Here is a 26,821-nt window from a genome sequence, read left to right as displayed (position 1 = left end):
GTGAAGAGGGCGATCGATCGAGAGCGACCGACGACCTGCCTGTTTTTGAGGAAAAGAGGTCTAGACTTTCGGAGGGGGATCCTACTTGAGTGCTTCTCAGAGCTCTTCAATGGTGTGATCTGGTGGGAAATGAGGACTGGAGGAGGAACACACAGCAGGTGGAACGGTCGCGAAAGCAAGTCTGGTCGAGAAGGACGCGCGCGTCGAGCCTTCGCTTCTCTCTGCGTCCTCGTCTCGACAAGGACGCGAACCCTCCCGTCAGGTATAAAAACCAGTGAGCGAGTAGGATGTTCTCCCTCGACTCTCCTTCTACATAAAGCTCAACCTCCCTCTCAACTCTCTCGAACCTAAACCGTCGAGCCCACCCACCTCCCCTCCCTCAGACGCGTCTTCTCCCCCTCCCCCGCCTCCTCTCCCGTACCAACTTTTCCCACGTCAAACACCACGGAACACTGAAAAAGGAAAATCACATCTCATCCACCTCCATCCCTCCTCCTCCCCAGTTCCCCGACGAACTCGTCCCTCCCACTCCTCCCGCCGTCGGCTTCTTGCCCTTCGTCTTCTTGCTCGTCGTCGTCGTCGGAGGAGCAGCGCGCGTCACGAGCGTGTTCTGAGCGTGCAGTCGAATGGTCTCCCAAGGCGAGGCGGCGTAGGAAGGATGGGAGAGGATCTGAGGGAGTCGGGAGGATTCGAGTTTGCTTGTGGAAAGGACGGAGGGAGGGACGCGTCGAGGGAGGGAGGGAGGAGAAAAGGGAGGTTCAGCGTGACGAGAAACGAGCCACCTTCTACGCTCGAAGGGAGGAGAGGTGTAGTGAAAGAGCCGATAGGAGTTTTGGCTGGTAGAAAGAAAGAGAGAGAGAGAGAGTACTCACACAGCTTGACTCCTCTCCTTCGCATTCAACCCTCTCGCCTTGCCCTCCCCGATCTTTCCCTTCTCTACCACCACCGCCTTCTTCTCCCTCTTACTCTCCTTGAACTCCCACCCCTGCTCCTCCTCCTCTCCCTCTTCTTCGTCCTGAGCAAGCAGTAAATCCTCCTCGATTTGCGCAACCCCAGCCAACGCCAGACCGAGATCGGTCAGCGCTCCTCCCGCGAGCTTCTCCTTCTCCTTCTTCTTGTGCCGACGGAGAGCGGAGGAGGACATGGTGTGCTGGTGGTCGTACGTCGTGGGGAAGGAGGGATTGAGACCTGAAGAACGAGGAGAAGGGGAAGGGGGTGAGTGAGGTGGGAAGAGAAGGGGAGAGGAGAAAGGAGGAGGAGGGGACGAACGAGAAAGCAAAGCGTTCCTCTTCAACGTCTGTTTCGCCTTCTTGCTCAGTTGAGGGTGCTCGTCCGAATCAGCGTCGTCTGGTTTGGAAGACGCTAAAGCCCTGATGGCGTCTTCTCCCTACCAAAAAAACACACCACCAACCGAACGAAAACGCAAACGCAGGGGAAAGAGAGAATGTGAGCTCGAGCTCCCAACCAAAGTTCCATTCCTTCCAACTGTTAAGGAACTCACCGACTGTCCCAACAACTCTCCGAACTGCAATCCCGTACTGCTCTTATCGTCGTCCCTGTCCTGCTGGTGGAGTCCAGGTGGAGGTTTGGGTTTGGTACGAGAAGGGAGCTGGACGGCTTTGGCGTGGGAAGCTGCTGAGGAGGAGGAGGTCGTCGTCGTTGGACGACGGGAGAAGGGAGCGGATTTGGGCTGGACAAGGGAAAAAGAAAAGAGATTCGAGTTCAGTTTGTAGTTGGAAAGTGTAGTTGCATGTTGGCTTCTCACCATCTTCGGGGACTGTTGGAGTTGGGAAGGAACCTTGAGAAAGGGAAAGGGATGAGCTTTCAGACTTCGGAGACTGAAATTCCGAAAGGTTTGAAGCTCACCTGGACCCTTTCGGTTTCTCCAAACCACGACCATGTCCGCTCCAGCGACTCTTACCAAGAAGCAGCAGAAGGCTGCCAAGCATCACTCCTCCTCCTCTTCCTCAGCTCCCACTCCAGCAGCAGCATCAGCTTCCACTTCGACCCTCCCAGCTTCGAACGAAGAAGTCGTCGCGGATCCTCTCTCGCTCCTCCCTCGAGGGAAGAAGACCAAGAACAAGAGGAAACTCGCTCGAGACGAGAAGGCTGGAGAGGATGTTATTGGAGACGAGGAGGAGGAGACGATGGGAGAGGAGCAGGAGGAGAAGAGGGTGGTGAAGAAGATGAAGGTTGGAGCGGAAGGGAAGGCGACGAAGGTCGAGGGAGGAGGAGCTGGAGCTGCTGCTGCTGCTACGGGGGAGAAGAAGGCTCCTGGAACTCCTGGAGAGAGAGGGAAGCCGAAGACGAAAGCGAGGTTCATCTTGTTTGTTGGTGAGTTTGCCATTCCCCTTGTTCGTTTGTTTTAGAGCTCGAGAGAAGGGAAGGAAGGAAGGAAACCGTGAGCTCGAGCTCACCTTTTCGTTCTCTTTCTGTTTTGGTTTTTCCCGTGTAGGAAACCTCCCCTTCACAACCACTGGACCTGAAGTAGCCACCTTCTTCGAGGAGCACATCAAGTTCAAACCCACCGTTCGACTGCTCACGTCCAAACCTGATCCGAACGCGAAAGGGAAGGCGAGGGAGGGAGGGAAATCTCGAGGGATCGCTTTCGTTGAGTGAGTCGTCTCGTCGTCTCGCTTTTTGTTTTTCGTTGGTTCGAGCTCAAGTTTGAGTAGCTCTCCTCTCTAATAAGCTCCTTACTGAACTCTCTTTCCGTTTTTTATCAGATTCACCTCGTCCACCCCTCTCCAAGCGGCTCTCCTCCTGCACCACATCCCCTTCCCGACGCCTGACTCCCCTCGGCTGCTCAACATCGAACTCACCTCCGGAGGCGGCGGTTCCTCCGTCGCTCGTAAAACCAAAATCGCCACCAAGAACTCTTCCATGCGTCAACAAGCTGGGATGGAAGGCATCCTCACGGCCGAGCAGGTGGCGGAGAAGGGGGACGAAGGATGGGGCGGGAAGGGGAAGGAGAAGAGGGAGAGTACGACGAGGAGGGGACAGGGAGGGGAGGGGGGACGAGGGGGTGGGAGGGGTGGGGAGAGAGGAGGACGAGGTGGAGGACGAGGTGGCAGGGGTGGAGGAGGAGGAGGAGGAGGAGCGAGAGGAGGAGGGATCGATCTCGCTGGGAGCAGCAGAGGGAGGAGTAAGTGGGCAGCTGGAACGGGAGCGAACGGAATGGTTTTGGGTTAGTTTTAAGAAGAACTTTAAGGGCTGGTTAACGATCTTGATTATTATCCTCTTAGAGAACCTCCTTGCCGGGGGAGGGAGGGAGCGCGAAAGAAAGAGAGGATAGATTTCGACGCGTCGTTTCGTTGAGTTGAGTTCTCGATCCAACGCTCGCTTTGTTTAGTCTTTCTTTTCCGTTTCTTCTCCAAACCCGCTCGGTTGGGTGGATCTGATCGCAGAACGTTAGCATCCTCTACGTACACTAGCGAGTTGTGCGAAGAGGACGAAAGAGAAAAGCAACGAAGGGAGGAGATCTCGGACGGGAGTACGGGAGACGGAAGAGAAACTAGTCTAAGTAACGATGTAGAGATTGCAAAGCGAGAGCCGATGAAACAAAAAGGGATACTAGTAAGAGGAAAGATCGCAAACAAGTGTTTGAGGTGGTAGGCTCCTGGAAAAAAAAGAAAGGGCGGAACGGAAACGAGAGCTGTTCAGGGGGAAACCTGAAGTTACTTCAGGTTTCCCCGACGCCTGAAAGAAGGGAGAGAGAGAGAGAGATTGGTAAGAGCTGACCTAGCAGAGCGTCCTGTCGGAAAGAGAGAGAGAGAGAGAGAGAGAGATCCGAGTGTACGAGACGGTCGAGTGCCTAGGAAGGAGAAGGACGGATCCGAGAAAGACAGACGCGTCCGCGACGAAAGACGAACCCTTTTCCTCCGAAACGAGTGCCCGCTGCTGGCGAGAGAGCACATCGAGAGCATCAGCGACTGAACAAAGGTTCAAGTTTACATAGACGAGAAAACAAGGCTCACCCAGGCTCGTTCCTCATTCCCATCCGAACACCTCGTCCCCTTCACAAGCGTCCTCGTTCGAAAGCACCCAATCCTCCAGCCTGTTCACCTCCCAGGGTCCATCCTGGAACCAGGACTCTTGAAAAGCTCCCACAGTGCACCTCGTACTCGTTGCAGGTCCAGCACATACTTCCCTCGCCCTCGGCCTCGTCCTGAAACATCTCGAGGGTCCGAGGAAGAACGACGGACGATCCTTCTTCGTCGAACACCAGCATCCCTCGAGTCTGCGTCCCTCTCGCCACCTTCCACCTCCAGAATCCGAATTTCGGGACCGATCCGGTTCGGTCGTTCGCTCGAGGTTCCCAGAGGACCTCGCAGCCGTGAGGAAGGACGCGTCCGAGGGATCGGAGGCAGAGCGAGGTTGGCTTCGAGGATGAGGGATTCCCAGGCGACGAGAGGACCTCCGAGCGTTTGGGTTTCGGACCAGAGGTGAGGGTGATGTTCTTTGACTCGGTCGGAGCACTGCGAGGACGAGAGTTGAAACGCAGCCGGAGAGAAAGAGAGGAGACAGACGTGAGTTTGGACGCGTCTTCGAGACGGAAGAGAACGAATCGAAGCAGAAGGAGTGGAAGGATGAACTAACCACATCGGAGCAGTACTGGATCCGCGAGCTACTGAACCAGGGAAGAAGGAAGTCGGAGATTCCAAGCGTTTTGAGGGAAGTGAAGGTGCTGAGTCCTCGGAGGACGTTGTTCTGCACAGGGAAAGGAAGCGAGGTGAAGAGGGACGTCCTCGAGGTAAGGGTCTTTGCTTCTCGAGACAAACGAGACTAGAAGGAGGATGATAAAATGTTGAAAACTTATCCAGGAGGGATAGTTGATTCCGGAGAGCTCCAGACTCGTCAGGTTTGGAAGGTTGAGACCGCACGCGTGAAGGAACGGAGCGATGCCCTTGTAGGCTTTGAAGTGGAAGAGTGCTGATACGATTCCCTTGTCCATCGTAGCTGAGAGGCTGAACTCTGAGCAACTCCACCACCGACCGAGCTCCTGTTGTCTGCCCAGATCCTGGCAAGCTTGAGGTCGATGCTGGCGAGATCGGGTTGGGTATCGATAGCCTGTTCGAGCCATCGAGCGATGTCCGGCGCGTCCTGCTCCTCCTCTGGGAGATCGTTGAAGACCGGTCCAGATCCACGGTAGGGGTGAGGTCGGGATCCGTCGGGTTGGGAAATACTGAAAGGTTATGGTATGGAAGGTGAAGATGAGGGAGGAGAAGAGGTCCTGTCGAGCTGAGGGCGGGTAGGCTTCGTCGAGGAGGTCTTGGTTTCGGATGGTGGTGATGAAGAGGTTTGGGACGACGAGTGGTTGCTGACGGTTGCGAGATGACAAGCCACTTGTTTCGGAGATGACGAGAGACTCTGATATCCGGGGACAGTCGAGGATTCGGAGGGAGGGATGATCGATGCATAGGTTTGGAGAAAAGGGAGAGAGACGACGAGCTGTCCGACGCGCACGATCTCGAGACGTTCGAGCGAGTTCAAGAGCCGGATGAGTTGCACGATGTCCTTGGCTTTGGCTTTGAGGAGTCTGTCGCCTACACAAAGTGTACTGAGATCGAGCTCCCTGGGAAGGTGACAGGTGAAGATCGGACAAGGCAAGGTGAGCAGGAGTGGGACGTCGAGACGGAGAAGGAAAGTGTGAGCTGACCTGACGAAGACTGCAAGGTCAGGTTGATCGAGAAGCTGCTGGAGTCTTCCGTCCTCTCCGAAGGTGTTCTCTCCCCGTCGGTGGATGACCCCAAAGACTCTCATGAAGGCTGGTCGAGAGATCTGCAAGAGGAAAGGAAACAGAGGTTGGCCGAATGAGCTTCACTTTTAAAGGCTCGAAAGGGACCCAGACGCAAGAAACTAGCTCGCCTTGTACGTTCTCGGGGACGCGAGCGAGAAGTCGGCATGAGAGGATCGAGGCAGAAGTTCCAGGATGTGAAGAAGGATCTCGTTGGGGATCTGAGAAGGGAGGGACGGAAAGGCAAGGAAGGAGGAGGAGGAGGGAAACGAAGGTGAGCTCGACGTTCGGCTCTCATCCACCAAACTGGGTGAAACCACTCACTTTCTCCAGCGGCGATGGCCTCGGATCGATGTAGGTAGTGGTGAACGACGAAATTGACATCTTTTTTTTGAAGGGGATGGTCGTTGAGGGCGAAGAAAGCGAAACGAAACGAAGCCCTCAAACGTCGAGCTCAGCGCTCAGTGCCCTTCGACCGCCACCCTCCCTCCCCTCCCTTCCTTCCCTTCGAAGCAGCATGTCAGCGTGGGAAGACAGCTCTTGGCGAGACACTCCCTCCTACGGTCCAGCTCTCAAGAATCCGACCTTCGTCAAGGAGACGGGGTATCAGAAGGAGGAGAGGAGAGCGGGAGGAAGTGGAGGAGGAGAGAAGGGACTCGAGGTCGCACGATGGTATAACGAGTTCGCCTCCGCTGCTCCATCTTTGGAGAAGATTTCTACGGTGGGAGGAGACAAGAGATATGAAGGTTTGAATGGCTTCTTCCTTTGGGACATGGATCTTCCCTATAGGGTCCTAGATGAGCTTCACTCTGACCCCCAACCTCTCGTCCACCGTCCTTCCCTCCTTCCTCCAGCTGCCAAACCCGTCCCTGCCCTTCCTTCTCGACGTACCACCTCAACACTCAAGCACAAAACACACCGAGCTTTGGATCCTCACTGGTTTATATCCCACTCGGTCGCTTCCTCCTCTTCCTCGTCGTCGGTTATCCCCTTCTCCCTCTCAGCCTCGACCTCTCGTCCACCTGCTTCCTCCAACCTCGCCTCCCTCCTCACCCTTCCCGATCCAGGCCACGGACCCTCCTTCGTACCTCCTCCTCACTTCCATCTCAAAGCAGGAAACCGAGGTCACGACCTTCTCGTCAAAGCTGGTTGGGATGGACGAGGACTCGGGAAGGGAGTGGGAGGGATGGTCGAGGGGAAGGGCAAGGGGAGGGAGGTCGTTGTGGATGGCTCCGACCAGGAGAAGAAGAGGAGGAAGCCTGGAGGGAAGGAGAAGGTCAAGAAGGAGAAGAAGCTCAAGATGGACGGAAATGCTATCGACCTCACTGTCTCCTCGGAGGAGAGTTCTTCCTCCTCCTCCTCGGACGACGACGATTCGGACTCCTCCTCCTCCTCCTCTCCCTCTACAACACCCGCCTCCTCCTCGTCCACACCGTCCCTTCAACCTAACCCTCCCAGCTCGAACGCTTCCGTCGACGGCCGATTCGCTCTCATCGCTCCGCTCTCAACGACCCTCAAGTCGGATCGACTCGGAATTCGCTCAGCAGCCTCGACAGCTCGACACACAGCGGTCACCCACTCGCACCAGCAGATCCGAGCTGCTCAGAGAGAAGGTCGAGAGGAGGAAGGACGACATAGTGCGAAGAGCATTCGGAAGCAGGTCGAGAAGGATCGGAGGGAGAGGTTGGGATTGATGGACGAGCTGAGAGGGAACTAGGGAGGGAGGGAGAACGAGCGAGTTCTTGGGACGGCGATATAGGTTGGGAATGGACACTTTGGTTCGGATTTTGACGATGTACGTTTTCTTTCCTTTCTCTCGGGGGCGGTCTCTTTCTCAGGGTTTCGGACGTTTCGCTGACTCGTTTCTCTTTCTCTTCTCTCCTCTCCCTTCTTGTTTCGTATCTACCTTCTCGGTATCTCTCGCTCTTTAATCTTGTACTTTGTTCCTGGCTCGCTGTATGTAGTTTGATGACATTTTTCTATTACGACACTCATCTTTCCAGTTCGCAAGGGTGTCTTCGAGAAGTCACAACAAAAACGGACGAGCGTAACGAAACTGACTACTGTTCTTCCTCTCCCCCCCTCCATCCCTCGAAAGAGATCTTCATCCGCTCCACCCAACGACCCTCCCAACTCCAACCGGAGGAGGTAAGAACCTGTAATCCTGAAACATCCCTCCGACGTGCTCGACGCGTTCTTCCTCGACCTCCCGCTCCCTCCCCGTTCGTTTCCTCGTTCCGTCCATCGGCGTTGGAGGTTTAACGACGACGTCTGGGACGCTGAGGTACGTTGAGGAAGTCGAGAGAGGAAAGACGGAGGCGAAGGAGAAGGGGGTGGGAGGTGGAGTCGAGGTGACCGGCGAAGGGACGATGGTCGATCGGAAGCTTGAGAGGCTTTGATTCGTAATGAGGGGAGGGCGAAGAATTGTACTGCGTAGGAGAGGAAGCGAGGAGATGGCTTTTCGAGGAGAAGATCGAGACGCTGAGGAGGAGCAGGAGGGAGGAGGGGAGTGTCGATGGGTTTGGGGAGGAGGAGGTTGGTAGAACGGGTGGGATGGAGGGAGAGACGGTGTTGGGTGGACTGAGAGTAGGGGAGTCGATAGGTGCGAAGAAGGCAAGTAGGGAGGGGATGGGGATCTGATGGAGAGCAGAGATTTGCGGATCAGCGACGCGTCGGAAATTCGGAGAGAGCACGACGCGTCGGGAAGACGGAACTCACCTCGCACTCGAGTCATCGCAACACTCGGCCTTCTCTTCCATCCCTACTCCCTCCTCGTCAACCACACTGCCTTCGATCTCCGACTCGACAATCTCCTCCTCCTCCTCGAACTCGACCTTCTTCCCTCTCCCTCTTCTCGTCGGCGTCGTCTCCTTCGCTACCTTCTTCCCACCCTTCACCCAAACTGTTTCCTTGACCTTTGAACTCGACTCAGACTTTGGACTAAGCCTCTCAACCACCACCTCCTCCATCTCAACTCCATCCTCCTTCTTCTCGTCGTCCCAAACACGACTCCATCGAAGTCGTTTCCGTTGTTTCGCTCCCATTTCCGTCGGTAGTCGAGTGTAGTTCTTCTTGTTCTGAGTCTCGTATGTACATCCCCTCTTGCCCGAACAGCGAGAGCAGGGAGAAAGTCCGTTGCACTGAAAGAAAGAGAAGGGAAGAGGTCGTTTAAGCAAAGCGGAGGTGACAACTCGAGATCGACGCAGCCTCTCCCTGGCCGTGCCAGCCGTTACGGCATGCGAAACGCCTCTCGGAGGGACGGTCGAGAGAAGATGCTGAGAGAGCAAGATGAGCAAGCGTCGCAAAGACTCACCTTCTGCTTATTCCTTCTACAAGCGTCCTAGAAGAGAAAGAGAGGAAGAGAAAAGAGAGGTCAGCAAAGACGAAGTATGGACTCTGCGATAAGAAAAAATGGACAAACGCATGCTCGCTGAACAGCATCTCGTTTAGGAGGAGCAGAATCGTAGACGGGAACGAGACGAGTTTTGAGTCCATTGGTGTGGGGGGAAGAAGAGGTAGAGGAGGAGGAGGAAGAGGAGGGAGAAGGTCGTCGGGTTGATCTAGTAGAAGGAGAAGAGGAAGAAGCAGAAGAGGGCATCGCGGAACGAAGTTGTGGTGGGCGGTGGAGCTTGTGGTGGTTTGAGGGAAGGAGAGTTCGACTTTCCCTCCGAACAAACGAGAGGAGAGTGCAGGAAAAAGGACGACGGCAGCGAGCCTCGGACAGGCGGCCTTCCCGTCCCCTTCACCTTATTTTCACTCCTCTTTGAAGCTGTTTTCGTCCGTCTCAGCTCGGGACCAGGTATGCAGACTGAAAGCTGAAAAGTTGCAGAGGAAGTCTTGGAAATCTGCGAGAGAAAGGCCTCCTTTCCGCGACGCGTCGAGAAGGCCTGCGTCGCCCTTTTGAGGGAAGAAAGGGCTTGGAATGATCCTGCTGCTGTCTCACCCCGCTTTTGATGGGTCATTCACTTCCTCCGCCGTCCCTCCGACATCTGGCTTAAAAGCTGTTTTCACTTCCTGCCTTTGCCTCTGCCTCTGCCTCGACGCGTCGCATGGAGCTGAGCTGAGCGTTCGCCGCTCGTCTCTACCCAAAAGGCGACATTTTCGCATGATAAACAATCTTTCAAAGTTCTCACCGCTAGTGTAGAGGACCCTGCAGTCATGGAGAGAGAGGGGGAGAATCAGCGACGCGTCGTGCGACTTTCGCTCTGACCTTTTCATCTCTTTAAGCCTTGAGATTGAGGAGCGACAATGAGAATAGAACTGCAAGAACAGAGCCTCCTTCAGTCGTTTAGGGTGACGAGCTCTCATGTATAAAAGCGAAGCAGATCAATTTGGGCATCTTGCGACGAACAGTCGAAGCGAGGAGGAAGGCGAAACATGAAGAGCGGCCGCGTCTGGCTGCTGTATCATCTCTAGATATAGTTTGAGAGAAATATCGGAATCAAAAAGAAAAGGAATCATCGCAATATTGGAGGTTACAGTGAACGAAGAACAAGAAGAACGCGTCGCGCTCGTTCAACCAAAAGAAGCAAAGTGATCGCAAGAGCACAACGCCAGATGATCAGCAGGAAAGCCGACTGATGAATTTTCTCATATAAGCTCAAGCTCACATCCTAAAACGACAGCAGTAAAACTTTCTCAGAAAAGGAAAGAGAGACAACGGCTCAAATCGGGCTCTCTCGACCGGACCTCCTCCTCAACACCCATCACTCCTCCTCTTCCCTCCCTTTTCTATAGTCTACCCCTGTCTCACTCCGCGACCAGCTCACTCCCAAATCTCCGTCGTGCTTTATCTATCTCGAGCCACAAACCCTTGTGAGTTTGATCAGGGAACGAGGCTCTCGTTCGTCGAAGCTCACCATCTCCTTCTTCCCTCTCCCTCGTCCTCGCTCTTTCCCTTTCAGAGTCCCCCTCAGTCGCTTCCATCACCCTTCGTTACCCAACCTCCACCTCTCTCAATGTTACCACTTCAGAAAATTCTAACAGCCAACCGAATCGTCCTCTTCGTCGTTGGGCCCATCTCCTTCGAACCATCCTCCCGAGCTCAACCTGACCTTCCTTCTCTCCTCCTTTCCTCTCTCCCCCCATCGACTCCTCGCTTCTCCACCACGACCCCTCCTATCTTCTCAGGTCTTCCCTTTCATCCTCGGAGCCTGGCAACGTCAGTACTTCTCCCCTGAGGGGAAGCTAAAGAGACAGCAGGAGGTGGACGATCGAGCTGAGGTGGAGAGGACGTTGAGAGCGGAAGCGATTGCTAGGATGCAAGCTGATGGCCGTCTACCGGTTCGAGGAGGAGTGCCTGTAGGAGCGGAGGGGAAGGGAAGTCCGTGATGGGAGTCCTGTTGGGATCGCGCGAGGGAGAGAGAGGTCGGGGACGGAGACGAGGGGAGTCGAGGGAGGAGGAGGATGGGAGGACGATGGAGATGGCTGCTTTGCTCGTTTATCTGGGGATCTGCATCCATATAAGTTACCCGAGGGGAAGAAGAGAGACCGAGCTCTTCTCTGGTGATGCTGATCAATCGAAAAAATGCGGTATGAGTGCCTCAGGGGGATCGAGCCTTCGCCAAACTCGCGAGGAGCTCACCATTTCGTCCTTCCTCCGACCGCCATCATCTCTCCAACCTTCCCTTCACACCTCTGCAGTCTCACCTTCCGTTCTGGAGCATGTCGCAATCATGGCTCGTCTACTTCGCTAAAGGTGTCTACAACATCGTGAGCAGTCTCGCCGCTGCTGCCTACGAAGCAGCTCTTCCGGGCGATGTTATCGGAGGTCAAGACGGAGCGTTGGATAAGGAGGGGAAGTATCAGCAGCTGAGGGAGAGGGCTAGGAAGGAGGGGGACCTGATGAGGTCGTAAGTGCTGCGTCTCTGTATCCGTTTCTCTCGAAGATGGACGCGAGAGACTGAGAGGGATGTTTGGGCTGAGCTGACCTGGTCGTCCTCTCCTCCGTTTCTTCGTTCTTCAGGTGCTTCGAGCGATCTCAACAAGCCTATCAGAGCGGAAACAAGAAGGCTGCCTACGAGTTGAGCCAGGAAGGGAAAAGAATCATCAGAGGAAGAAGGCTGAGCTTGATCAGACGGTTCGTGCGAGAACTCTTCTCTCCGTCACTCTCGCGTTCGTTGTCGAGCTCGCTGAGCTTGTTCGTTCTCTCTCTCTCTCTCTCTCTATCTCAGGCTCAGGATTGGATCTTCTCGCAGAACAACCTTACTCAACCTTTAGGGACGACAGATCTGCACGGTCTGTACGTGAGAGAAGGTGAGTCGATCCGTCTCTGTGCTTTCTCTCGTCGCCTTACGTTCTTCAAACTGAGACGATCACGCTTCTTCTTACGCAGCCGTTGAAGTTGCAGAAGCTGAGATTCGCAAAGCTCAAGGACGTGGGGATCGTGGGATCAGGTTCATCGTCGGTTCGTTCTCGTCTCCTCTCGCTTGTCTTCAGCCTCGAAGAACTGACACGTTTATTCCTTTTCGTTCAAATGTAGGCAAAGGGAACAACTCGTCTCAGCAGATATCGAAACTCAAACCTGCCATCGAGCAGCTGATGGAGAAGTGAGTCGAGCTCGTTTTCCCTCCGAGGCGACGCGTCCGTTCAGTCAGTCTCTCTCTCTCGACTGACTCTCCGCCATCCTTCCAAGGTACAACCTAGACGCTCAACTCGATCCTCTCAACTCAGGTCTGCTGATCGTCAAGCTCGACGCAGGAAGAGGAGGAGAGAGGAGAGGGAGTTTGTTGGTCGGTGAAATGGAGAAACGAGAGGGAGCTTGTATGATCATGTAGACCAGTCGTCAGTACCCTTTTCCCTTCCTAAGTGACCTTCGCACACTGATGTGCTCCCCAGCTCCATGCTGGAGACGAGAGTCTAGAGATTCTATCGGTGCGATGGGACGACACTCGCGTTCCGTCCAGAAATACGCGTCTCGTCTTCGACCGATTTCTTCGAGAAAGGGAAGCTCTTGTTTGACCTTTCCTCTCTTCCCTAAGTACAGGAGATCTTGTTCACAGAGCAATGAAAATCTCGGACAGAAAGAGGGTTGAACTCACGCTCGAAAAAGATCGTCGCGGCGAAACAGGAAGGAGGAGATCAGTAGTCGTTTTTTTTTTTCGATCTACTGCTGGTTCTTGGACTGCTCGCTCTGTTTCTCGGCTGGAACGGGCAAATGGATTTCAATCTCTCCCAAGGCTCGCCAGACAACGCCAGAGAAGGAGAAGGGGAGAAGAAAAAAACCAAGGCTGAAGAGCTGAGCTCGAGAATCAGTGACGCGTTTCGACCCAGCGTCTGTTTTCCTTCCTCCCAGGCTTTTTTCTCTATAGGACTTTCCTGAACTGATAAGATGCCCTCTATGTACATTTTGCTTCCCTTCCGAAACGCCAAAGTCGAAGGCGTCCCCGTATCCTCTGCTGGTGATCGCTTCAGCTGCGACCAGTCGAAATGATGTTCAACTCCGACGTCCCCTCCTCCCTTTCTTCCCCAACTTCGACCTTCTCCTTCCCTAGCCCCCTCCTTTGGTTTTTCATTCGCCAACGAGAGTTACAACCCTCCTCGCTCTCTTCTTCTTCCGTTCTTCTGGTGCTGTAACAGGATGTTCTCCCCTGAGATTGAACCGTTCATGGAGGTAGGTCGAGCTCCTTCCTCCTCCTTCTCCCTCCTCCTCCTCCTCCCTCGGCTCTTGGCTGCATTCTCCTCATTCGACAACCTCGCCTGAGCTCTCCCCTTGTCCCTGTACTGACAAGTTCTTCTTCTTCTCTTGTACACTTTCCAGGCTCAAGCTGGGAGTCCTCCGGTGTCTCCTGTTGTCGAACGACGAGAGGACTACTTCCCTTCAGCCGAGCCTCCAGCTCCTGCACCTTGTAAGTATCGATTCCCTCCCTCCTCGGCTCTGATCTTCTCCGTATACAGCTCGATACGATCCACAACTTCCCAACGCTGACTCTTTCTTCTCTTCCTCTCACTTTGTTGTCACAGGGCAGCGAAGATCGTCTGTTTCGACGACCGACCAACCTCGTCCCGTCTTTGACTCTCTCGCTCGCTCCCCTGGAAAGGAATCTACTCTCATGGAAGGACAGATCTCATCACCACCACCTCACTCCTACCCTCTCCCTCCCTCTCCAACTCAACCTACAACGAAACCCCTAGGAGGAGGAGCAGCTCGACGTCTTTCGAGAGCGTCGGCCAAGAGCATCGACCGCCAATCCTTCCTCGTTCCCACCTCCCCTCCAGCCCCATCTCAACAAATTTCTACCAGTCCTATACGAACAGCTCCCTCTACCCTTCCTCCTCAAGAAACTTCGTCGAATCTCCCCGTAGGGAGCAGGCTTCAGCTCGCTCCTCGCACGCCGCCTCACGCAGCTCTTGCGTCTCCGCCGCTGTCGTCGACTCTCTCCTCCTCCCGTCGAACGTCAGGTTCATCAGTCGACAGGATCACCCCGCCTTCCTCCTCTTCGTCCCTCGCTTCCATACCAGGATTAGGTCCAGCTCAGTTCTCTGGAGGATTGACTCCAGATCTCTCAAATCCGTGAGTTCCCAATCCCTTCCTTCGCCTTCTCTCCTTCGACCTCAACTCTCTCCACTGCGGTGGGGGTTCGTTCGTTCTCTTTCCAAGAGAAACCGCTTTGCATGACGAGCTGACATCGCTTCTCCATCTCCCTGGCTATGCTCGTCTTCTCGTGAAACAGGTATCGATCCCAGATGGAGCGTCCTTTGGATACCGTCAAGCGATTGAGTCGTCAGGTCGAGAGGAGGGACTACACGCGAGGAGCTCCATCAGCTGGAGGACCGAGCTCCTACAGGACTGAGGATATGTTTGCTTCGTCTGAGATGTGAGTTGGGACCTTCTTTTCTCTACTAAATCAGCAGCATCCCCTCTCGGATGTCCTTGTCGTTCCCAAGGGAAGGAAGGAGCGAGCGTTTCGCTGACCTCCTCCGTTTCCTTTCGTTCTTTCGCAACCCAGGAGCAACAAGAACTCTCACTCTCCTACGCCCTCGACCCACTCAGCACCCGCCTTCGTCATGTCTGGAGCCTACCCGAGTGCGATGAACGGAGCCTACCCGGGCTTGTCGATGAACGGAGCGTATCCTTCGGCTCTGGCGATGAGCGGACCTGTCAGTCGACTCTCTCCTTTCTTTCTCCCTACCTCCTCTCTCTCCTCTCTTTCTTTTCCCGTGGAAACCTTCTTCTGAAACTCTCGAACCTCGCCTTACTTTCGCTCCCTACAGTACCCTACTCGAGGATCTCAGATCTCCTCGTTCGAGAACCCTTGGCCGACATGGGAAGGTCCCTCGTCCTCGACCATCGACGCGAAGCTCGCAAGCAAGAAGGCTCGTCGGATGAGCAGTGCTCCCAACAACCAGGATGGAGATCGAAGGAAACAGTCCCAATCGGAACATGGAAGCTCTGCTACTCGTAAAAAATCGCATGGGAAGGAACGAGAACTCCTCTCGCCGAACGGAAGTCCCATCCTCGCAGGAAACGGCTACTCTCCCTCTCCTCTCTCCCAAGCGTCGTCGCCGACTCCTTCGCCAGCTGGATCGCCTGGACTTCCTCCTGCTTCCGCTTCTACGGTCACCCTGGATAGGTCGGGGAGCAAGAAGAAGAAGAGGTTGTCGATGTGGGGGAGGAGCAAAACAGAGGACGAGCCGCCGATGCCTACGACACCGACGAACAAGGATCTCCTCGACGGCGAGGATGCCAGGTCGAGAACGGTTTCAGCACCAGCCAAATCGACGTCTTCGCCTATCCCTCCCGTCCCAGCAGTTCCAGCAACCCTCTCCTCCCCTCGTTCGGCCTCCAACAGCAGTCGTCTCAGGACGGCTTCTCCCAGTCGAGCTCCTCCTTCCCTCGCTCCCATCATCACCTCCGAGCTCGCACCACCACCAACCGTCTCCTCCTCTCCTTCCTCGTCCACCACAGCAACCGCTACTCCTCAGTCGTCTCAGCACCACAGCGGAGGAGGTCTTCTCTCTCACTTCGGAAGTCACAAAGGAGGTCGTCGAGGATCAACACCGAAATCAGCTCCTCCGTCCCCGAAGAAGCTCGCTCCTCCAGGTCCTCCTCCGGTCGTCGCTCCCGCTCTATCGACGAAGAGCAGGAAGGTCTCTCGAGATATGGCTCTTCGAGACGAGGCGAAGGAGGAGAAGGGTTTGGGAGGGTTGTGGAAGAGGTTGAGCATGTCGAAGAAGGGAAAGGGAGAACGAAGTCCCCACGCTTCGCCGACGGAAGGAGGAGCTGTTGCTGCTGGAGGAGCGCAGAACGACGCGTCGAGGGCGGTGAAACAGCCGAACGGATCCTCTCTGGGACATCGAGGAGGTCAAGAGGCTTCGAAACCTCCTCACGTCGCAGACGTCGTCGTCAAACCGAACGGAAACAGAGTTGCCTCGCCTTCTCGAGCACCACCACCGCCTCCTCCTCCTACAGCAACGCCAGAACGATCTCATCCTCACTCCATCCCAACTCCCTCCTCATCCGAATCCTCTTCCAGCACTGCGACCGCTCGAGCCTCTCGTCCTTCTCGACCTCAGGATCCTCGAGTCTCGCCCTCCCCTCCCTCCCTCGATCCAGCAGTCGTCGGATCCCATCAACCCCACGTCAATCGAAATCGGTCTCCCACTCGACTTCCTCCTACCGAACCTCTTCCTCCCACTCCTCCATCCTTCTACGGTTCAACGGAAGTCGGAGCGACTCCTTCGCCTCCCAAACCCCTTCGACACCTTCCCTCCCCTCCTCGAAACTCGGAATCTCAGTCGAATCCCTCCCTTCCCTCCACAAATCATCACTCCTCGGACCCCATCTCCCACTCCTCCACCTTCCCAAACATCCGTCATCTCCCTCACCTTCCCAGTGCCAACGCCAACTCCAAACCCGCTCTCGCAAACATCGTCGCCGCCGCCCCTCCCAACTTCTCCCGCCGAGGAGCATCCTACGACCCTCCCTCCCCCTCCCTCGCCAACGGAGGTCAGAATTACTCGGACATCCTCGCTCGATCCGTCTCCCATCCTTCCAGACCTCCTACGCCTCCTCCCAAGGAGTTCATCGGACACGAACTGGCTCAGACCTCGAGCTCGTCGGAAGGATCGAGAGGAATGCCTCTGTGGGAACCTAGGACGGCGGGAAGCTCGTTCACCGTCTACACTGCTTCGGAGGATTCGGAGGGGGTGAAGGTGTAGTGGGTTTCATCCCCTTCCTTCTCTCTGCTCTCGGACGCGTCCAACCCTCCTTTTTTCGTTCTTCTCCTTTCGTCTTCCTTTGGGCCCTTTGCTTTACCATATCCTACACCTCAACTATACCTCGGGACTAGATTTCATACACACGCACGAACTCTCTCTCACACACCATCTCCCACTACTTTGTTTTCTTTTCGGACTTCTCGAACTGTCTTTCTCGCCTCTTGCCGCATTCCGCTAGTCTATCAGCGTGCCTCACTCACTTTGCTTTACCATCTCCGATCCCCTTTGCATACTTTCGTCTTCCCACGCTATATACCTCTCTCTGACTCTTCGCATCCCTTCCTTAGTTTCCCCTCGCTTTTTTTCGTTCCTCCTTTCTCATGGACTCCCTCCGACTCCCTTTCTCTCGTTGTTCGTTTCTCCATTCTTTAGTCTACGTATGCCGTAGATCGGTTTCTGATTCTCTCTTCTTTTTCGGCCTCTCGATGTAACTGATGCTTGCCCTTAAAAGGAATGTGCGACAAAGGGATGAGAGGCAAAAGAGCGTGCATGAAGTGCTAGAACTAGGGAAGGAGCGGAGGTTGGACGAAGCAAGCAAGGAACGGAAGAAAGGGTAGAAAAGCAAGGAGTGTGCGGACGTGTGAGTGCAAGAGAGAAAAACAAAGGAAGAAGAAGAGAGACGCGACGAGAACGAGAGCAAAACGAAAGGAAGGTGACGCGATAGCGAGGGATTCTAGAGCGAAGGGTGATAGGAGCGTGTATGATAAATTAGCGGTAGTACTGAGTGGGACGATGGGTATACTTTAAGGATGAAATGAGACGAAACAACGGGGAACAAGCAAAAATTAAACGGAAACCGAAAAACAACGACGCGTCGTCTCGTCTCTTCTTCTCTCCTCCCTTCAAAGCCACGTCGACGTCAAATTAGGCACGCTCCCCTTTCTCCCTCCCTCCTCCCTCTTCGCCACAATCATCGGAACCCCGTCGTAGATGCTCCCCATCGTCGAAAGGGAAACCATCGACCCTCTCCCCTTCGTCGGAACCATCAAACCTCCTCCATGAATCGTCCCTGCTCTCGCCCTTCCTGCCGCTCTCGCAGCTGGTCGAGGAGAAGGAAGACCACCTCCCGAAGGAGGTGCTCCTTGACCGAAGATGGTGGGAGTTCGAGGACCTGGGGATTCACCGTCGAGGGTCGAGGGAGGAGATCCGAATCGGAAGGTTCGGTGGGCAGGGGAGACGAGTTGACCACCCGCGGTGTTGGACGAGGAGGTGGAGGAGGATCCCGAGATGGAAGTTTTGGAGTCGTGGGTTAAGATGTGGCCGATAGGGTAGCGGTTCGACTGAGGCATGGGTCGAGAGATGAGGGAGGTGTTGAGTTTGGAAGAGGAGGAGGGACGGAGGAGGTTCTGTCTGGCTTGGGATCCTGGAGAGAGGTAGGACGAAGGGGAGGGGAGGTCGTCGAGGGCTGATCCTGAGGGGAAAGTTCCTCCTGGAGAAGGCGAAGGGGAGGCGGGTCCTGATCCTGTTCCTCCTGAGGCTCGACGGAAGATGGACGACGGTGAGAGATCCAATCGAGACGGACGTTTCTTCTCTGATTTGGGCGAAGGTGACTCCTCGCTGATCTTGGCGAGTTGAGTGAGAGCTCGTCCAATGTCGACGGGAGGAGGAGGGATGTTGATTCCTTCATCTCGGGTTCGAGCTGCGAGGAGGGAGCCCATCCTAGAGAAGGGAGAGCGCTCCTCGGTGAGAGGGATCTCGACCATCTTCTCTTCGACGTCGGTGTCGACGACTCCCCAGATTCCGCTCATCGGCGTCCCGTTGAAGACGTTCCTAGGAGTGATGTTCGATCCGATCTCCGACGGGGTGAGGCTTGCTCGGACGTAGGAGTCGCGTTTGATCCACTCGTCTCCCTTGGTGAGCGTGAGGTCCGAGGCAGACGTGCTCCAGCGAGAGTGGTTGAAGTCCCGAGGTTCCTCGACGACGACGGCGACTTCCTGGTCGTTCTCCGTGGGGATGGAGGTGGAAGTGGTGAGAGCAGACGGGACCTGAGGGAAGGTGTAGGCGTTGAGCTTGTCCGCGTTGAAGGACGAGACGGCCGACCTCACTTCCGTCCTCGAAGGTGCTCTGACCGTGAAGGAGAGCTCTGGCGTCACCAACGAAGCTTGAGATGGACGTCGCTCGAAGTTGATCTCGGCTGGGAAGTTGATCTCCCTCGGCGAAGGTCGAGGCGTCGTGACGGAGGCAGGTTCGTAGCCGGAGTTGTGTCGCTGGATCTTGATCGCTCCCTGATCCTGTTGTCGAGAGAACGGATCGAACTCGAAGGCGTCGGCATCGGGAGATGGAATGGTGAGGGAGAGTGAGGGTGAAGGGGATGCTGATCGTTTGAAGAGGGAGGGAAGAGTGGACGACGTTCGATCTCGAAGACTTCTTGACGAGGATGGTCTTTCAGCGAGGAGGTCGACCGATCCAGTTGAACGACCGAGAGCGTTTCCGGAAGGGGATCCTCGAAGGTTGGTAGTCGACTTGGACGATCCTCGACGAAGAGATCCGAGACCGAGTCCGGAGAGAAGCGTCTGGCTCTCTCGGGAGGGAGGGACGGTGTCGACCAAGCTCTCGGTCTGTCCTGCTGATTCTTGACTGACGGGGAAGGGGATGCTCTCGGTTTCATAGGGACTGATTCCAGAGATGGCGATCCCGACCTCGTCGTCGTCCGAGACGGGCATCTTGAACGGACGGAATCCGACGTCGTGGGCTGGATTGGGCGTTGTGAGTTCGGGCGATTGGAACGAAGCTGGCGAGAGCTCGATGAAAGAAGGACGAACGCTGGCGACGTGACCGAAGAATTGACCCATCGAGCTGCCACTCGTGAATTGTCCATAGGCTCCTCCGTAGGGAGAGTGTCGAGAGCGACGATCGTGGACGGGAGGAGAGACGTCGCCGAGCAGGTGAGACGAGATGATGGAAGCTGAACGAACGGCGAAGAAGAGAGACAAGGGGTCAGCGGAGGATCGAAGCAAGAGAGAAAGGAAGAGCAATCGGAGGAGGATCGAGAAGAACTGATCGACTCACAGGTGTACCACGCTCCAGCCAAACCCAACCAGATCACCACGCATGCGGCTCTCCCGACGTCGAACCCTGCTGCTCCTCCTTCAGAGGCACTGACCATCCCTTGGATATCGGAAGCCTGAGCTGCGAGCTGTCCGAGCACTAGCAGCCTCGGGATCGAAGGCGAATTGTTGAAAGTCAACACGAGGAAGACGACCGAGTCGAGAGCGAGAGCGAGTCCGTGGGATACGACGAGACCTGCTCCTTCGAGAGAGGGAAGGAAGGGTGAAGCTAAGAGGGTGATAGTAGCTGTAGAGGAAGAATGAAAGAGGAGAAGGAGGTCAGGTGAGGTCGAGGAGAAGAGAGGGATGAAGCGGCGACTCACAGCTCGTGAAGAGCAACAGGAGGAGACCGTCAACACCTCGTCTGAACCACCATTCGATGCCATCGGGAGAATAGGGAGCGACGAAGGGTAGAAGAAGATGTAGGGAGAGCCAGACTATCGACGAAAAGGGAGGAGAAAGAGTCAGTGGCTGAGCAAGGCACGCTCGACGAGGACCAAACAACTTCCGACTCACATCCTCCTCGGCCCAATCCATCGAAAATGACCGACAAGCCGTGGAGAGAGACTGAGGATTTCCCGATGGAGGTGACGTTGAAGATACCACTGAGAGGGTAGAAGACGAAGATGGGAACGAGGAAGACGAAGGGAGGAAGGAAGGGGAGTCGAAGAGGAGAAGGCGTCCTGGAATTCCACTCGTCGTTTCTTCGAGAAGCAAGAGCAAGAGAGGGTCAGCTATGTTCCGAACCTCCTCCCTTTCGAACTCCGAGACTTTGAGAAGTAGACTACAGCTGCTTCCGTGAAAGGCTGAGCTTTCGGGAAGCTCATCCGCCCTTCCTCCCTTCAGCCCATCAAAAGAACGAGAAGTCAAGCTCACCTGTGCGATTTCCCTCGTCCCCTCAGAGCAGACCTGACTCCCAGGAGGACCGAGATCCCGATGATTCCAACAGCGAGAGATCCTACGAGAAAGAGAAAGCCAGGAGAAGCGAGAAGGACCTCGGAAGCTGAGGAAAACTGGCCGTCCATCGGAGGGAGACGAGAGAGGGGGAGAGAAAAAGCGAGGGCGAGACGACGAAGAGAGTGTGAGGGTTCGAGTTGAACGGGGGAGAAGAAGGAGCGAAGGAGTGACTGAACAAGAGGTGGGTGACTGTTGGAAGGTAAGAGAAGAAGGAAGCAATCAGCTTCGAAGCGAGTAAGGGAAAAGAGAGGGGAGTGGACGACTCACAGTCTGCCCTGATCGACGCGTGCCTGATTTCGTGACCTTCCCTTCGCAACCTCACTCTCCTTCTTTGTCGACCTCCTCTTCACATAATCAGCCATGCTAGAAATCAAAGACGCAAACACAACAACAAGCAAGATCTCCCTCCATCTTCTCGAGCGCAAGCAACGACTAAGAGAAGCTCGGAATCGGACTACCTCGTTGCTCCTCCTCCTCCTCCTCTCGACGACGGCGAACCAAACACGCCCCCTTCGAGTACTCGGATTCGGTAGAGTTCCTCGAGATCCTGCCTATCCATTTCGAACCATCGGTGGGAGAGAGCTTCGGAGACAGTGAGCCTCTTGTCGGCGTTGGGTTCGAGGAGTTTTCGGATGAGGTCGACCGCTAAGAAAAGGAAGAGGAACGAAGAGAGCTCAGCTCGACTTTGAGAGTACCAGAGAGACGACGAAGACGGACCAGATGGGTGGAAAGAGTTCCAGACTGAAGGGTCCCAGTACACCTGTGGGAGAGAACGAGAAATGAAAGGCAGAATCAGCAAACAGTCGAGGTCCGAGAACGCGTCGAAACACGAAACGAAGCAAACTCACGTCTCCCGACTGAACTCTCTGGTCGAAGGCAGAGACCGTCACTCTCCCCTTCTCCTTGGGTTTGGGCTTCACATCCATCTCCTCATCCTCGTATCCGTCGTACTCGTCGTTGACGAACTCCTCCTCCTGATGCTGAGCAGCGTCGTCCTCATTTCCGAAGGGGTGGCATCCTCTGACAGCCGAAACGACGAGAGTCCAATGGTCAGCTTGATCTGTGAGAAGAGATGAATCGATGTCGGTACTTACGTCGCCATGATGTATCCGATGATCCCCAAAGCCCAGCTGTCCGACTTCGTCGCGTCGAGAAGACCTCCTCGTCTCTTCTTTCCCTTCTGAGCTCGTCCAGCCTGTCTCGCAAGGGTTTCTTCTCGGAGAGCGATGAGGTACTCGGGACTAGCCAAAATCAGAAGAAAGGACTCGAGTCAGTTCCTTCGCCTCCTCTCTCGACGGAACGAACGAACAAACGAAGGAAGAGGGAAGAGAGACTCACGGAAAGTAGGTGACGGTTCCAACGACGCTTCCTGCTCGAATTGCTGTGATCTTCTTGGAAGAGACAGATGAGATGGCGAAGTCGTTGGTAAGTCCAGAGGGAGGCGATGGGTAAGGTCCTTCGGGAGAGGCAGGGAGAGGAGTTGAGAGGCCGAAGTCGCAGATGAGGACGGTTGGGTAGGATCCGCCGGTTTGAAGGACTGTTGTAGATGGAGGGAAGAAAAGACGAGTCAGAATTCGACCTCATCTGATGTAGGAGGGGCTGAGTGGGACTGGCGGATGTTCTCGAGCTAATATGCGACGAGAGGAGAGGGGATGAGGGTCAGCAGGCGAGCAGGACCAAGGAGGGAGCGAGAGGACGAGCTCACCTTGAGATCTGCGAGACCGAATTCAGAGAAGTTTATCAGGACCAGCTCGAGAGAAAGGGATTTTGAGCAGATGAAACCCACCTCGATGAGCACACCCAGACTCGTGCATGTACTGCGAGGAAAGGAAAGGGACGATGTGAGTTCGAAACTCTCCGAATACAAAGAGACGAACGAAGACAACTTACCTTCACTCCCTTCAGCAGCTGGTAAAGAAGGTACTTGGTTTCCGACTGCTCGAGGCCTTGATGTTTCGAGACGTACGAGAAGAGGTCCCCTCCAGTGACCCTGAGGGAACGAAGAAGAAAACCAAGACGCGTCGAATCAGTCCTCGCCTCACTCCCTTTCAACGGCTCGAGTGAACTCAGATGGACAGTGAACATGTGAACAGGTGCGCTCACAGCTTGAGAAAGACGTGGAAATCGCCGTCGACCTCCTTCCAGCACAGAACCGAGTTGAGGTTGGGATGTTGAAGAGCGAGGCCGAGTTCGAGTTCGTTCAAGAGTCGCTCTCGGTCGCGAGAGTCTCTCATCTGGGAAGGGATCGAGAACCAGCGAGACAAGATCAGCGGGGAATACCAACGTCTCGGGCAGACTGGAGCGAGAGCAGAGAGAAAGGCGAGAAGAGGACGTGTGGTTCGAAGCGCGCATGTACTCACCTTCTCCTTTCGAACGGTCTTGCAAGCCTGTACAACCCAGAAAATTCCAGTCAGCTCGTTCCCGAAGTATGAATCAGTAATAGTACTCACCACCTGCATCTCTCTCATCTCGTCCCAAGCCAACCTGACCTCTCCAAACGTCCCTGACCCGAGCTTCTTGTCGAGATAGATCGTGTACTGTCCAACGCTGAGCGACGCCTTCTTCCTTCCGAATCGTTTCTCGAGCTCATTCCAGGGGAGGGTAGTCATCTCCGTCATCGAAATCTTCTTCTTGTTGGAGGTGGAGTCAGGATCTCGGACGTAGGTGAACTCTGCAAGAGAAGGAAGAGAGAGAGAGGAGGGAGGAGTCAGCGACGGAAGAGCGTCGAGAAGGGTTGCTTGGACGTGCTCTTTCCGGTCTTGGGGATCTCGATGGTGTCTCCGTCGCTGAGGAAGATAGATTTGCTTCGAGGTTTGCTGCCGTTGTAGAGGATTCCGTTCGAAGTGGAGACGTCCTGGAGAGGACGAGGGAGGAGAATGAAGTCAGCTCTTTTTTCGAGACTTGAAGAACAATGAAGGGAAGTGGACTCACCTCGACACAGACGAGAGCTTCCTCGAGTTCGTTTCGGATGCTAGCATGTGAAGGGGGAAGGAAAGAAGTGATCAAGGGGAGAGGTGAAGTCATGTCAGCTTCGTTGAGCTCGTTCGAAAGAAGCGAGCTCGTTCGATCCTTCTCCTTCCGACTGACGCAAAAATCTTCAAGTGTCTTCTCGAGACCACGGGGAAGGATACGACGTAGTCGCTGCCATAAGAGATGAGAAAGGTTAGTTTCAAGGTCCAGGTGGTGAGAAGGACGAGCCAGAGTGGCGAAGGGAGGAGGAGGAGAGGGAGAGAAAGGTGGAGAGATCACCAGTCAGGTCGTCTTCCGATCCAGAAAGAAGTCGTAGAAGTGATGTAGAGATCTAAAGGATCAAATGAGAACAGTAACAATCATGTCAGGAATGACCTCGAGGTATTCTCAAATCGGAAAAGGACGAAGGAAGGAAGAAGTTGAGCTCACCTTCCTGCTTCCCGTCTTCTCTCCTCGTTCTGAGCACTCCGCACCCTTTGCATCCTTTGTCTAGCTTGAGAGCTGATAGATCCTGAGCGGGTGGTTGTGGAGGTTTGGATCGATCTGGTGGAGGGAGAAGATATCTCTTTCGTCCTTGGGTGACTTGAGGCATCAGAGAGAGCGAAGGAGGAGATGACCGTTGGAAGGGAAAAGAAGCGAGGTGAGCTTCCTTCCCTTTTGACCTCCAACTCCGCGGCTTGCAAACTCACTCGTGGAAGAATGAACGCTTTGGCAGTAGAGGCATCGTCCATGTATATGCTGTCGTAGAGGAGAGGTCCGAAGAGCCCCAGGAAGGAGAAGGAGAGGCGAGATAAGACTGATCGCTCGCGCAGAGCAGCGGAGAAGAAGGTGATCCGAAGATGGGAGGAGGTCCAGTTCTGGTGGGAGGTGAAGCAAGCTGATCTTTGTCCTGTCAAGTGTAAAGGAAGAATGAAACAGTTCATACAGAGCTTCGAGAGAAGAACGAAGGTCGAAAGCGGGAGCCGATCCGAACCAACTCAAAGAGAGCTGAGCGATGGACTCTGCCTGAAGACGAGCTTGTTCTTAAAGTTGACCGATTTGAGAGGCGACGGATTCCATCTTGGATGAGAAGTAGGGAAAGTCTAGAGAAGAGAAGAATGTGGTTGGGAGGGAGCCAGAGTGAAACAGGCCAAACTCGTCTTCGTTGAGCTCGCTCTCTCTTCTTTCAACAGCCAGACCTCTCCAACAGCCATCACCTCAGAAACCAGCCCTTTTCGACCTTTTCTCCTCTCAACACACTCTCTTAGCCCTTCTCTTCCCCACCTTCCACCTTTCCCCCACCAAACCTCTCACTCAAATGGCGGACGTTGCTGAGAAAGTGAAGGAGTTCGTCGATCTGCCTCAGTCGTTCTTGAAGGAGGGAACTCAGGTAAGCTGAAGCTCTCTACTCCTGTATTAAGAACTCAAGCTGACTAGTCATCTGTCTTCCTGAATCTATAGTTCATGACTCGGTGTGCTAAGCCAACGCAAAAAGGTCAGTCTTCGCACGAACGAGAGGGAGGAGAGCTCAGCGATGGGAAGGAAGGAGGGAGGGCGAGCTCGCTGGCAGGGTCGAAGCTCAGCATGATGCCTTCCTTCGACCTCTGCAGGACAAACCGACACCTTCAGAACGCTGCTGGAGCGATTGGGAGTAGATGGGAGAGTGGTGATTATCTTGGAGAAGATTTACTTTGCTGGAGGAGCTCCTTCAAGTCTCACGACCCGATCGACCTCCTTCCTCTCGAGCTCACCTCAAACGAGAGCTGCTAGAGCCGGACAACCACACCCACAGAACACCATACCTCCTCCTATTCACTTCTAGACCTTCTTCCTACTCTCTCATCTCCTCTCGCCACTCCCTCGCACTCTCCGTCACCCACGAGCGAGCTCTCCTCTCCCTTCGCTCCTCCTCCCTCTCCTTCTTTGCTGACCTCACCCTCTCTCCCCTCGTTCCCCCACCAGAATACTTCGAGATCTGCCGAGCAGTCGCCATAGGGTTCGCTGTCATGGGATTCCTCGGTTACTTCGTCAAGCTCATTCACATCCCCATGTGCGTCCTCACGTCTCTTCCTTTCCTTCAGCTCGAGCTCGACGCTTCGCTGACCTCTAGCTTTCTCCTTCTGTTTCGTTCTCGTAGCAACAACATCTTGGTGTACGTGACATTCTCTCTTGCTCTGGCCAGGTTCGTCATGCTGACCTCCGTTCTCTTTGCCTTGGATCTTGCAGCGGTGGTGCTTAAATCGATCTGGACGCTGGACGTCGGACGAGATGGGAGAGGAGGGTTTCTTTCGGTTGGCTTTCTTTCGGTTTGATGACGATTTCGGACTTGACAGATTTACGCTCGATGAGGCGCGGGAGAGAGAGAGAGAGAAAGAGAGAGAGAGAGAGTCGTTTTGGCAAGACCTCGTCGCTCACGTTGCCTCTGCTTCCTTACTTCATTTGCTCTCCTATCTGCTCAGCAGAGTGTACATCTCCACTGCCAACGGTAAATCCTGCGTCTGAAGTCCACCAGCTCGACTTTCCTTCGCTCTGAACTCGCAAAGACAGGAAACCTAGCGACGCGTCGTTCCATTTCTTCCTCTCTCCCTTCCTCGTCCCTCTTCTGACAATGCTAGAAGGAGTCATCAAAGGTCGTCGTACGCTACAGGAAACGAAAGAAAGATAAAGATACACAACGACACCAGCCCCAAAAAAGCAAAGCAATGAAAAACGAAACATCACAACCTACTCCCCTCCCTCCTCCACCACCTGCTCCCCCCCCCCCGCCCTACACTCCCACTTCCACCCTCCTCTCCCCACCCATAGTCATTGCCGGCAGCCCAAACCCTCCCTCCACGGGCTTCAACGTCGACCCTTCGGGCAAATCCCTTGCTGGATTTCCGGGCTCTCGAACCCCTGCTGCCATCAGTTC

At 54.9% G+C, this 26,821-nt stretch overlaps 11 protein-coding genes across 11 annotated transcripts; 6 read left to right on the top strand and 5 right to left on the bottom strand.

Moving 5' to 3' along the window:
* Window positions 1–466: 466 nt before the first annotated feature.
* Window positions 467–1,768, bottom strand: BDY24DRAFT_411507 (FAM207/SLX9 family protein; the record flags this gene model as incomplete). The annotated part of the gene is made up of 4 exons (XM_076642942.1): window positions 467–698; window positions 873–1,188; window positions 1,270–1,387; window positions 1,502–1,768. The coding sequence occupies 4 exons, from the start codon at window positions 1,766–1,768 to the stop codon at window positions 467–469; spliced, it is 933 nt and encodes a 310-aa protein (XP_076500696.1).
* Window positions 1,694–3,192, top strand: BDY24DRAFT_437870 (uncharacterized protein; the record flags this gene model as incomplete). The annotated part of the gene is made up of 3 exons (XM_076644306.1): window positions 1,694–2,334; window positions 2,456–2,615; window positions 2,727–3,192. The coding sequence occupies exons 1-3, from the start codon at window positions 1,899–1,901 to the stop codon at window positions 3,190–3,192; spliced, it is 1,062 nt and encodes a 353-aa protein (XP_076500695.1). The 5' UTR covers window positions 1,694–1,898.
* Window positions 3,193–3,816: 624 nt separating this feature from the next.
* BDY24DRAFT_93368 (uncharacterized protein) lies at window positions 3,817–5,725 on the bottom strand. The gene is made up of 3 exons (XM_076645248.1): window positions 5,660–5,725; window positions 4,600–5,575; window positions 3,817–4,478 (listed from the first exon to the last, which is right to left on the bottom strand). The coding sequence occupies exons 2-3, from the start codon at window positions 5,418–5,420 to the stop codon at window positions 4,019–4,021; spliced, it is 1,281 nt and encodes a 426-aa protein (XP_076500694.1). The 5' UTR covers window positions 5,421–5,575; window positions 5,660–5,725; the 3' UTR covers window positions 3,817–4,018.
* Window positions 5,726–5,820: 95 nt separating this feature from the next.
* On the top strand, window positions 5,821–7,647 carry BDY24DRAFT_93362 (uncharacterized protein). The gene has a single exon (XM_076645247.1). It carries the CDS (start codon window positions 6,138–6,140, stop codon window positions 7,452–7,454), a length of 1,317 nt encoding a protein of 438 aa, XP_076500693.1. The 5' UTR covers window positions 5,821–6,137; the 3' UTR covers window positions 7,455–7,647.
* A 194-nt stretch (window positions 7,648–7,841) lies between these two features.
* BDY24DRAFT_437867 (Zn(II)2Cys6 transcription factor domain-containing protein) lies at window positions 7,842–9,335 on the bottom strand (the record flags this gene model as incomplete). Its single annotated transcript, XM_076644305.1, has 4 exons — window positions 7,842–8,373; window positions 8,456–8,877; window positions 9,051–9,077; window positions 9,159–9,335. 4 exons carry the CDS (start codon window positions 9,333–9,335, stop codon window positions 7,842–7,844), a joined length of 1,158 nt encoding a protein of 385 aa, XP_076500692.1.
* A 1,106-nt stretch (window positions 9,336–10,441) lies between these two features.
* BDY24DRAFT_437866 (uncharacterized protein) lies at window positions 10,442–11,233 on the top strand. The gene is made up of 3 exons (XM_076644304.1): window positions 10,442–10,552; window positions 10,642–10,746; window positions 10,868–11,233. The coding sequence occupies exons 2-3, from the start codon at window positions 10,696–10,698 to the stop codon at window positions 11,066–11,068; spliced, it is 252 nt and encodes an 83-aa protein (XP_076500691.1). The 5' UTR covers window positions 10,442–10,552; window positions 10,642–10,695; the 3' UTR covers window positions 11,069–11,233.
* A 168-nt stretch (window positions 11,234–11,401) lies between these two features.
* Window positions 11,402–12,513, top strand: BDY24DRAFT_411501 (uncharacterized protein; the record flags this gene model as incomplete). Its single annotated transcript, XM_076642941.1, has 6 exons — window positions 11,402–11,589; window positions 11,703–11,820; window positions 11,911–11,992; window positions 12,072–12,143; window positions 12,219–12,285; window positions 12,372–12,513. 6 exons carry the CDS (start codon window positions 11,402–11,404, stop codon window positions 12,511–12,513), a joined length of 669 nt encoding a protein of 222 aa, XP_076500690.1.
* A 616-nt stretch (window positions 12,514–13,129) lies between these two features.
* On the top strand, window positions 13,130–17,111 carry BDY24DRAFT_93302 (uncharacterized protein). Its single transcript, XM_076645246.1, has 6 exons — window positions 13,130–13,349; window positions 13,497–13,584; window positions 13,700–14,249; window positions 14,410–14,553; window positions 14,686–14,836; window positions 14,951–17,111. Exons 1-6 carry the CDS (start codon window positions 13,317–13,319, stop codon window positions 16,895–16,897), a joined length of 2,913 nt encoding a protein of 970 aa, XP_076500689.1. The 5' UTR covers window positions 13,130–13,316; the 3' UTR covers window positions 16,898–17,111.
* A 545-nt stretch (window positions 17,112–17,656) lies between these two features.
* On the bottom strand, window positions 17,657–21,634 carry BDY24DRAFT_93280 (uncharacterized protein). The gene is made up of 6 exons (XM_076645245.1): window positions 21,229–21,634; window positions 20,881–21,150; window positions 20,521–20,708; window positions 20,328–20,441; window positions 19,967–20,251; window positions 17,657–19,862 (listed from the first exon to the last, which is right to left on the bottom strand). The coding sequence occupies exons 1-6, from the start codon at window positions 21,321–21,323 to the stop codon at window positions 17,800–17,802; spliced, it is 3,015 nt and encodes a 1,004-aa protein (XP_076500688.1). The 5' UTR covers window positions 21,324–21,634; the 3' UTR covers window positions 17,657–17,799.
* A 324-nt stretch (window positions 21,635–21,958) lies between these two features.
* BDY24DRAFT_375162 (FHA domain-containing serine/threonine-protein kinase) lies at window positions 21,959–24,545 on the bottom strand. Its single transcript, XM_076638512.1, has 14 exons — window positions 24,361–24,545; window positions 24,211–24,262; window positions 24,049–24,102; window positions 23,893–23,932; window positions 23,710–23,815; window positions 23,412–23,632; window positions 23,322–23,348; window positions 23,065–23,195; window positions 22,852–22,951; window positions 22,748–22,778; window positions 22,667–22,674; window positions 22,576–22,588; window positions 22,300–22,498; window positions 21,959–22,202 (listed from the first exon to the last, which is right to left on the bottom strand). Exons 1-14 carry the CDS (start codon window positions 24,521–24,523, stop codon window positions 22,052–22,054), a joined length of 1,296 nt encoding a protein of 431 aa, XP_076500687.1. The 5' UTR covers window positions 24,524–24,545; the 3' UTR covers window positions 21,959–22,051.
* Window positions 24,546–25,100: 555 nt separating this feature from the next.
* SSS1 (translocon subunit SSS1) lies at window positions 25,101–26,255 on the top strand. The gene is made up of 5 exons (XM_076638511.1): window positions 25,101–25,300; window positions 25,372–25,405; window positions 25,873–25,960; window positions 26,048–26,062; window positions 26,137–26,255. Exons 1-5 carry the CDS (start codon window positions 25,229–25,231, stop codon window positions 26,147–26,149), a joined length of 222 nt encoding a protein of 73 aa, XP_076500686.1. The 5' UTR covers window positions 25,101–25,228; the 3' UTR covers window positions 26,150–26,255.
* Window positions 26,256–26,821: the final 566 nt, after the last annotated feature.

This window comes from Mrakia frigida (genome assembly GCF_051309035.1).
Source record: "Mrakia frigida strain ATCC 22029 unplaced genomic scaffold BDY24scaffold_2, whole genome shotgun sequence".
In the NCBI taxonomy this organism is placed as follows: domain Eukaryota; kingdom Fungi; phylum Basidiomycota; class Tremellomycetes; order Cystofilobasidiales; family Mrakiaceae; genus Mrakia; species Mrakia frigida.
This window is presented reverse-complemented; position numbering and strand designations above follow the sequence as displayed.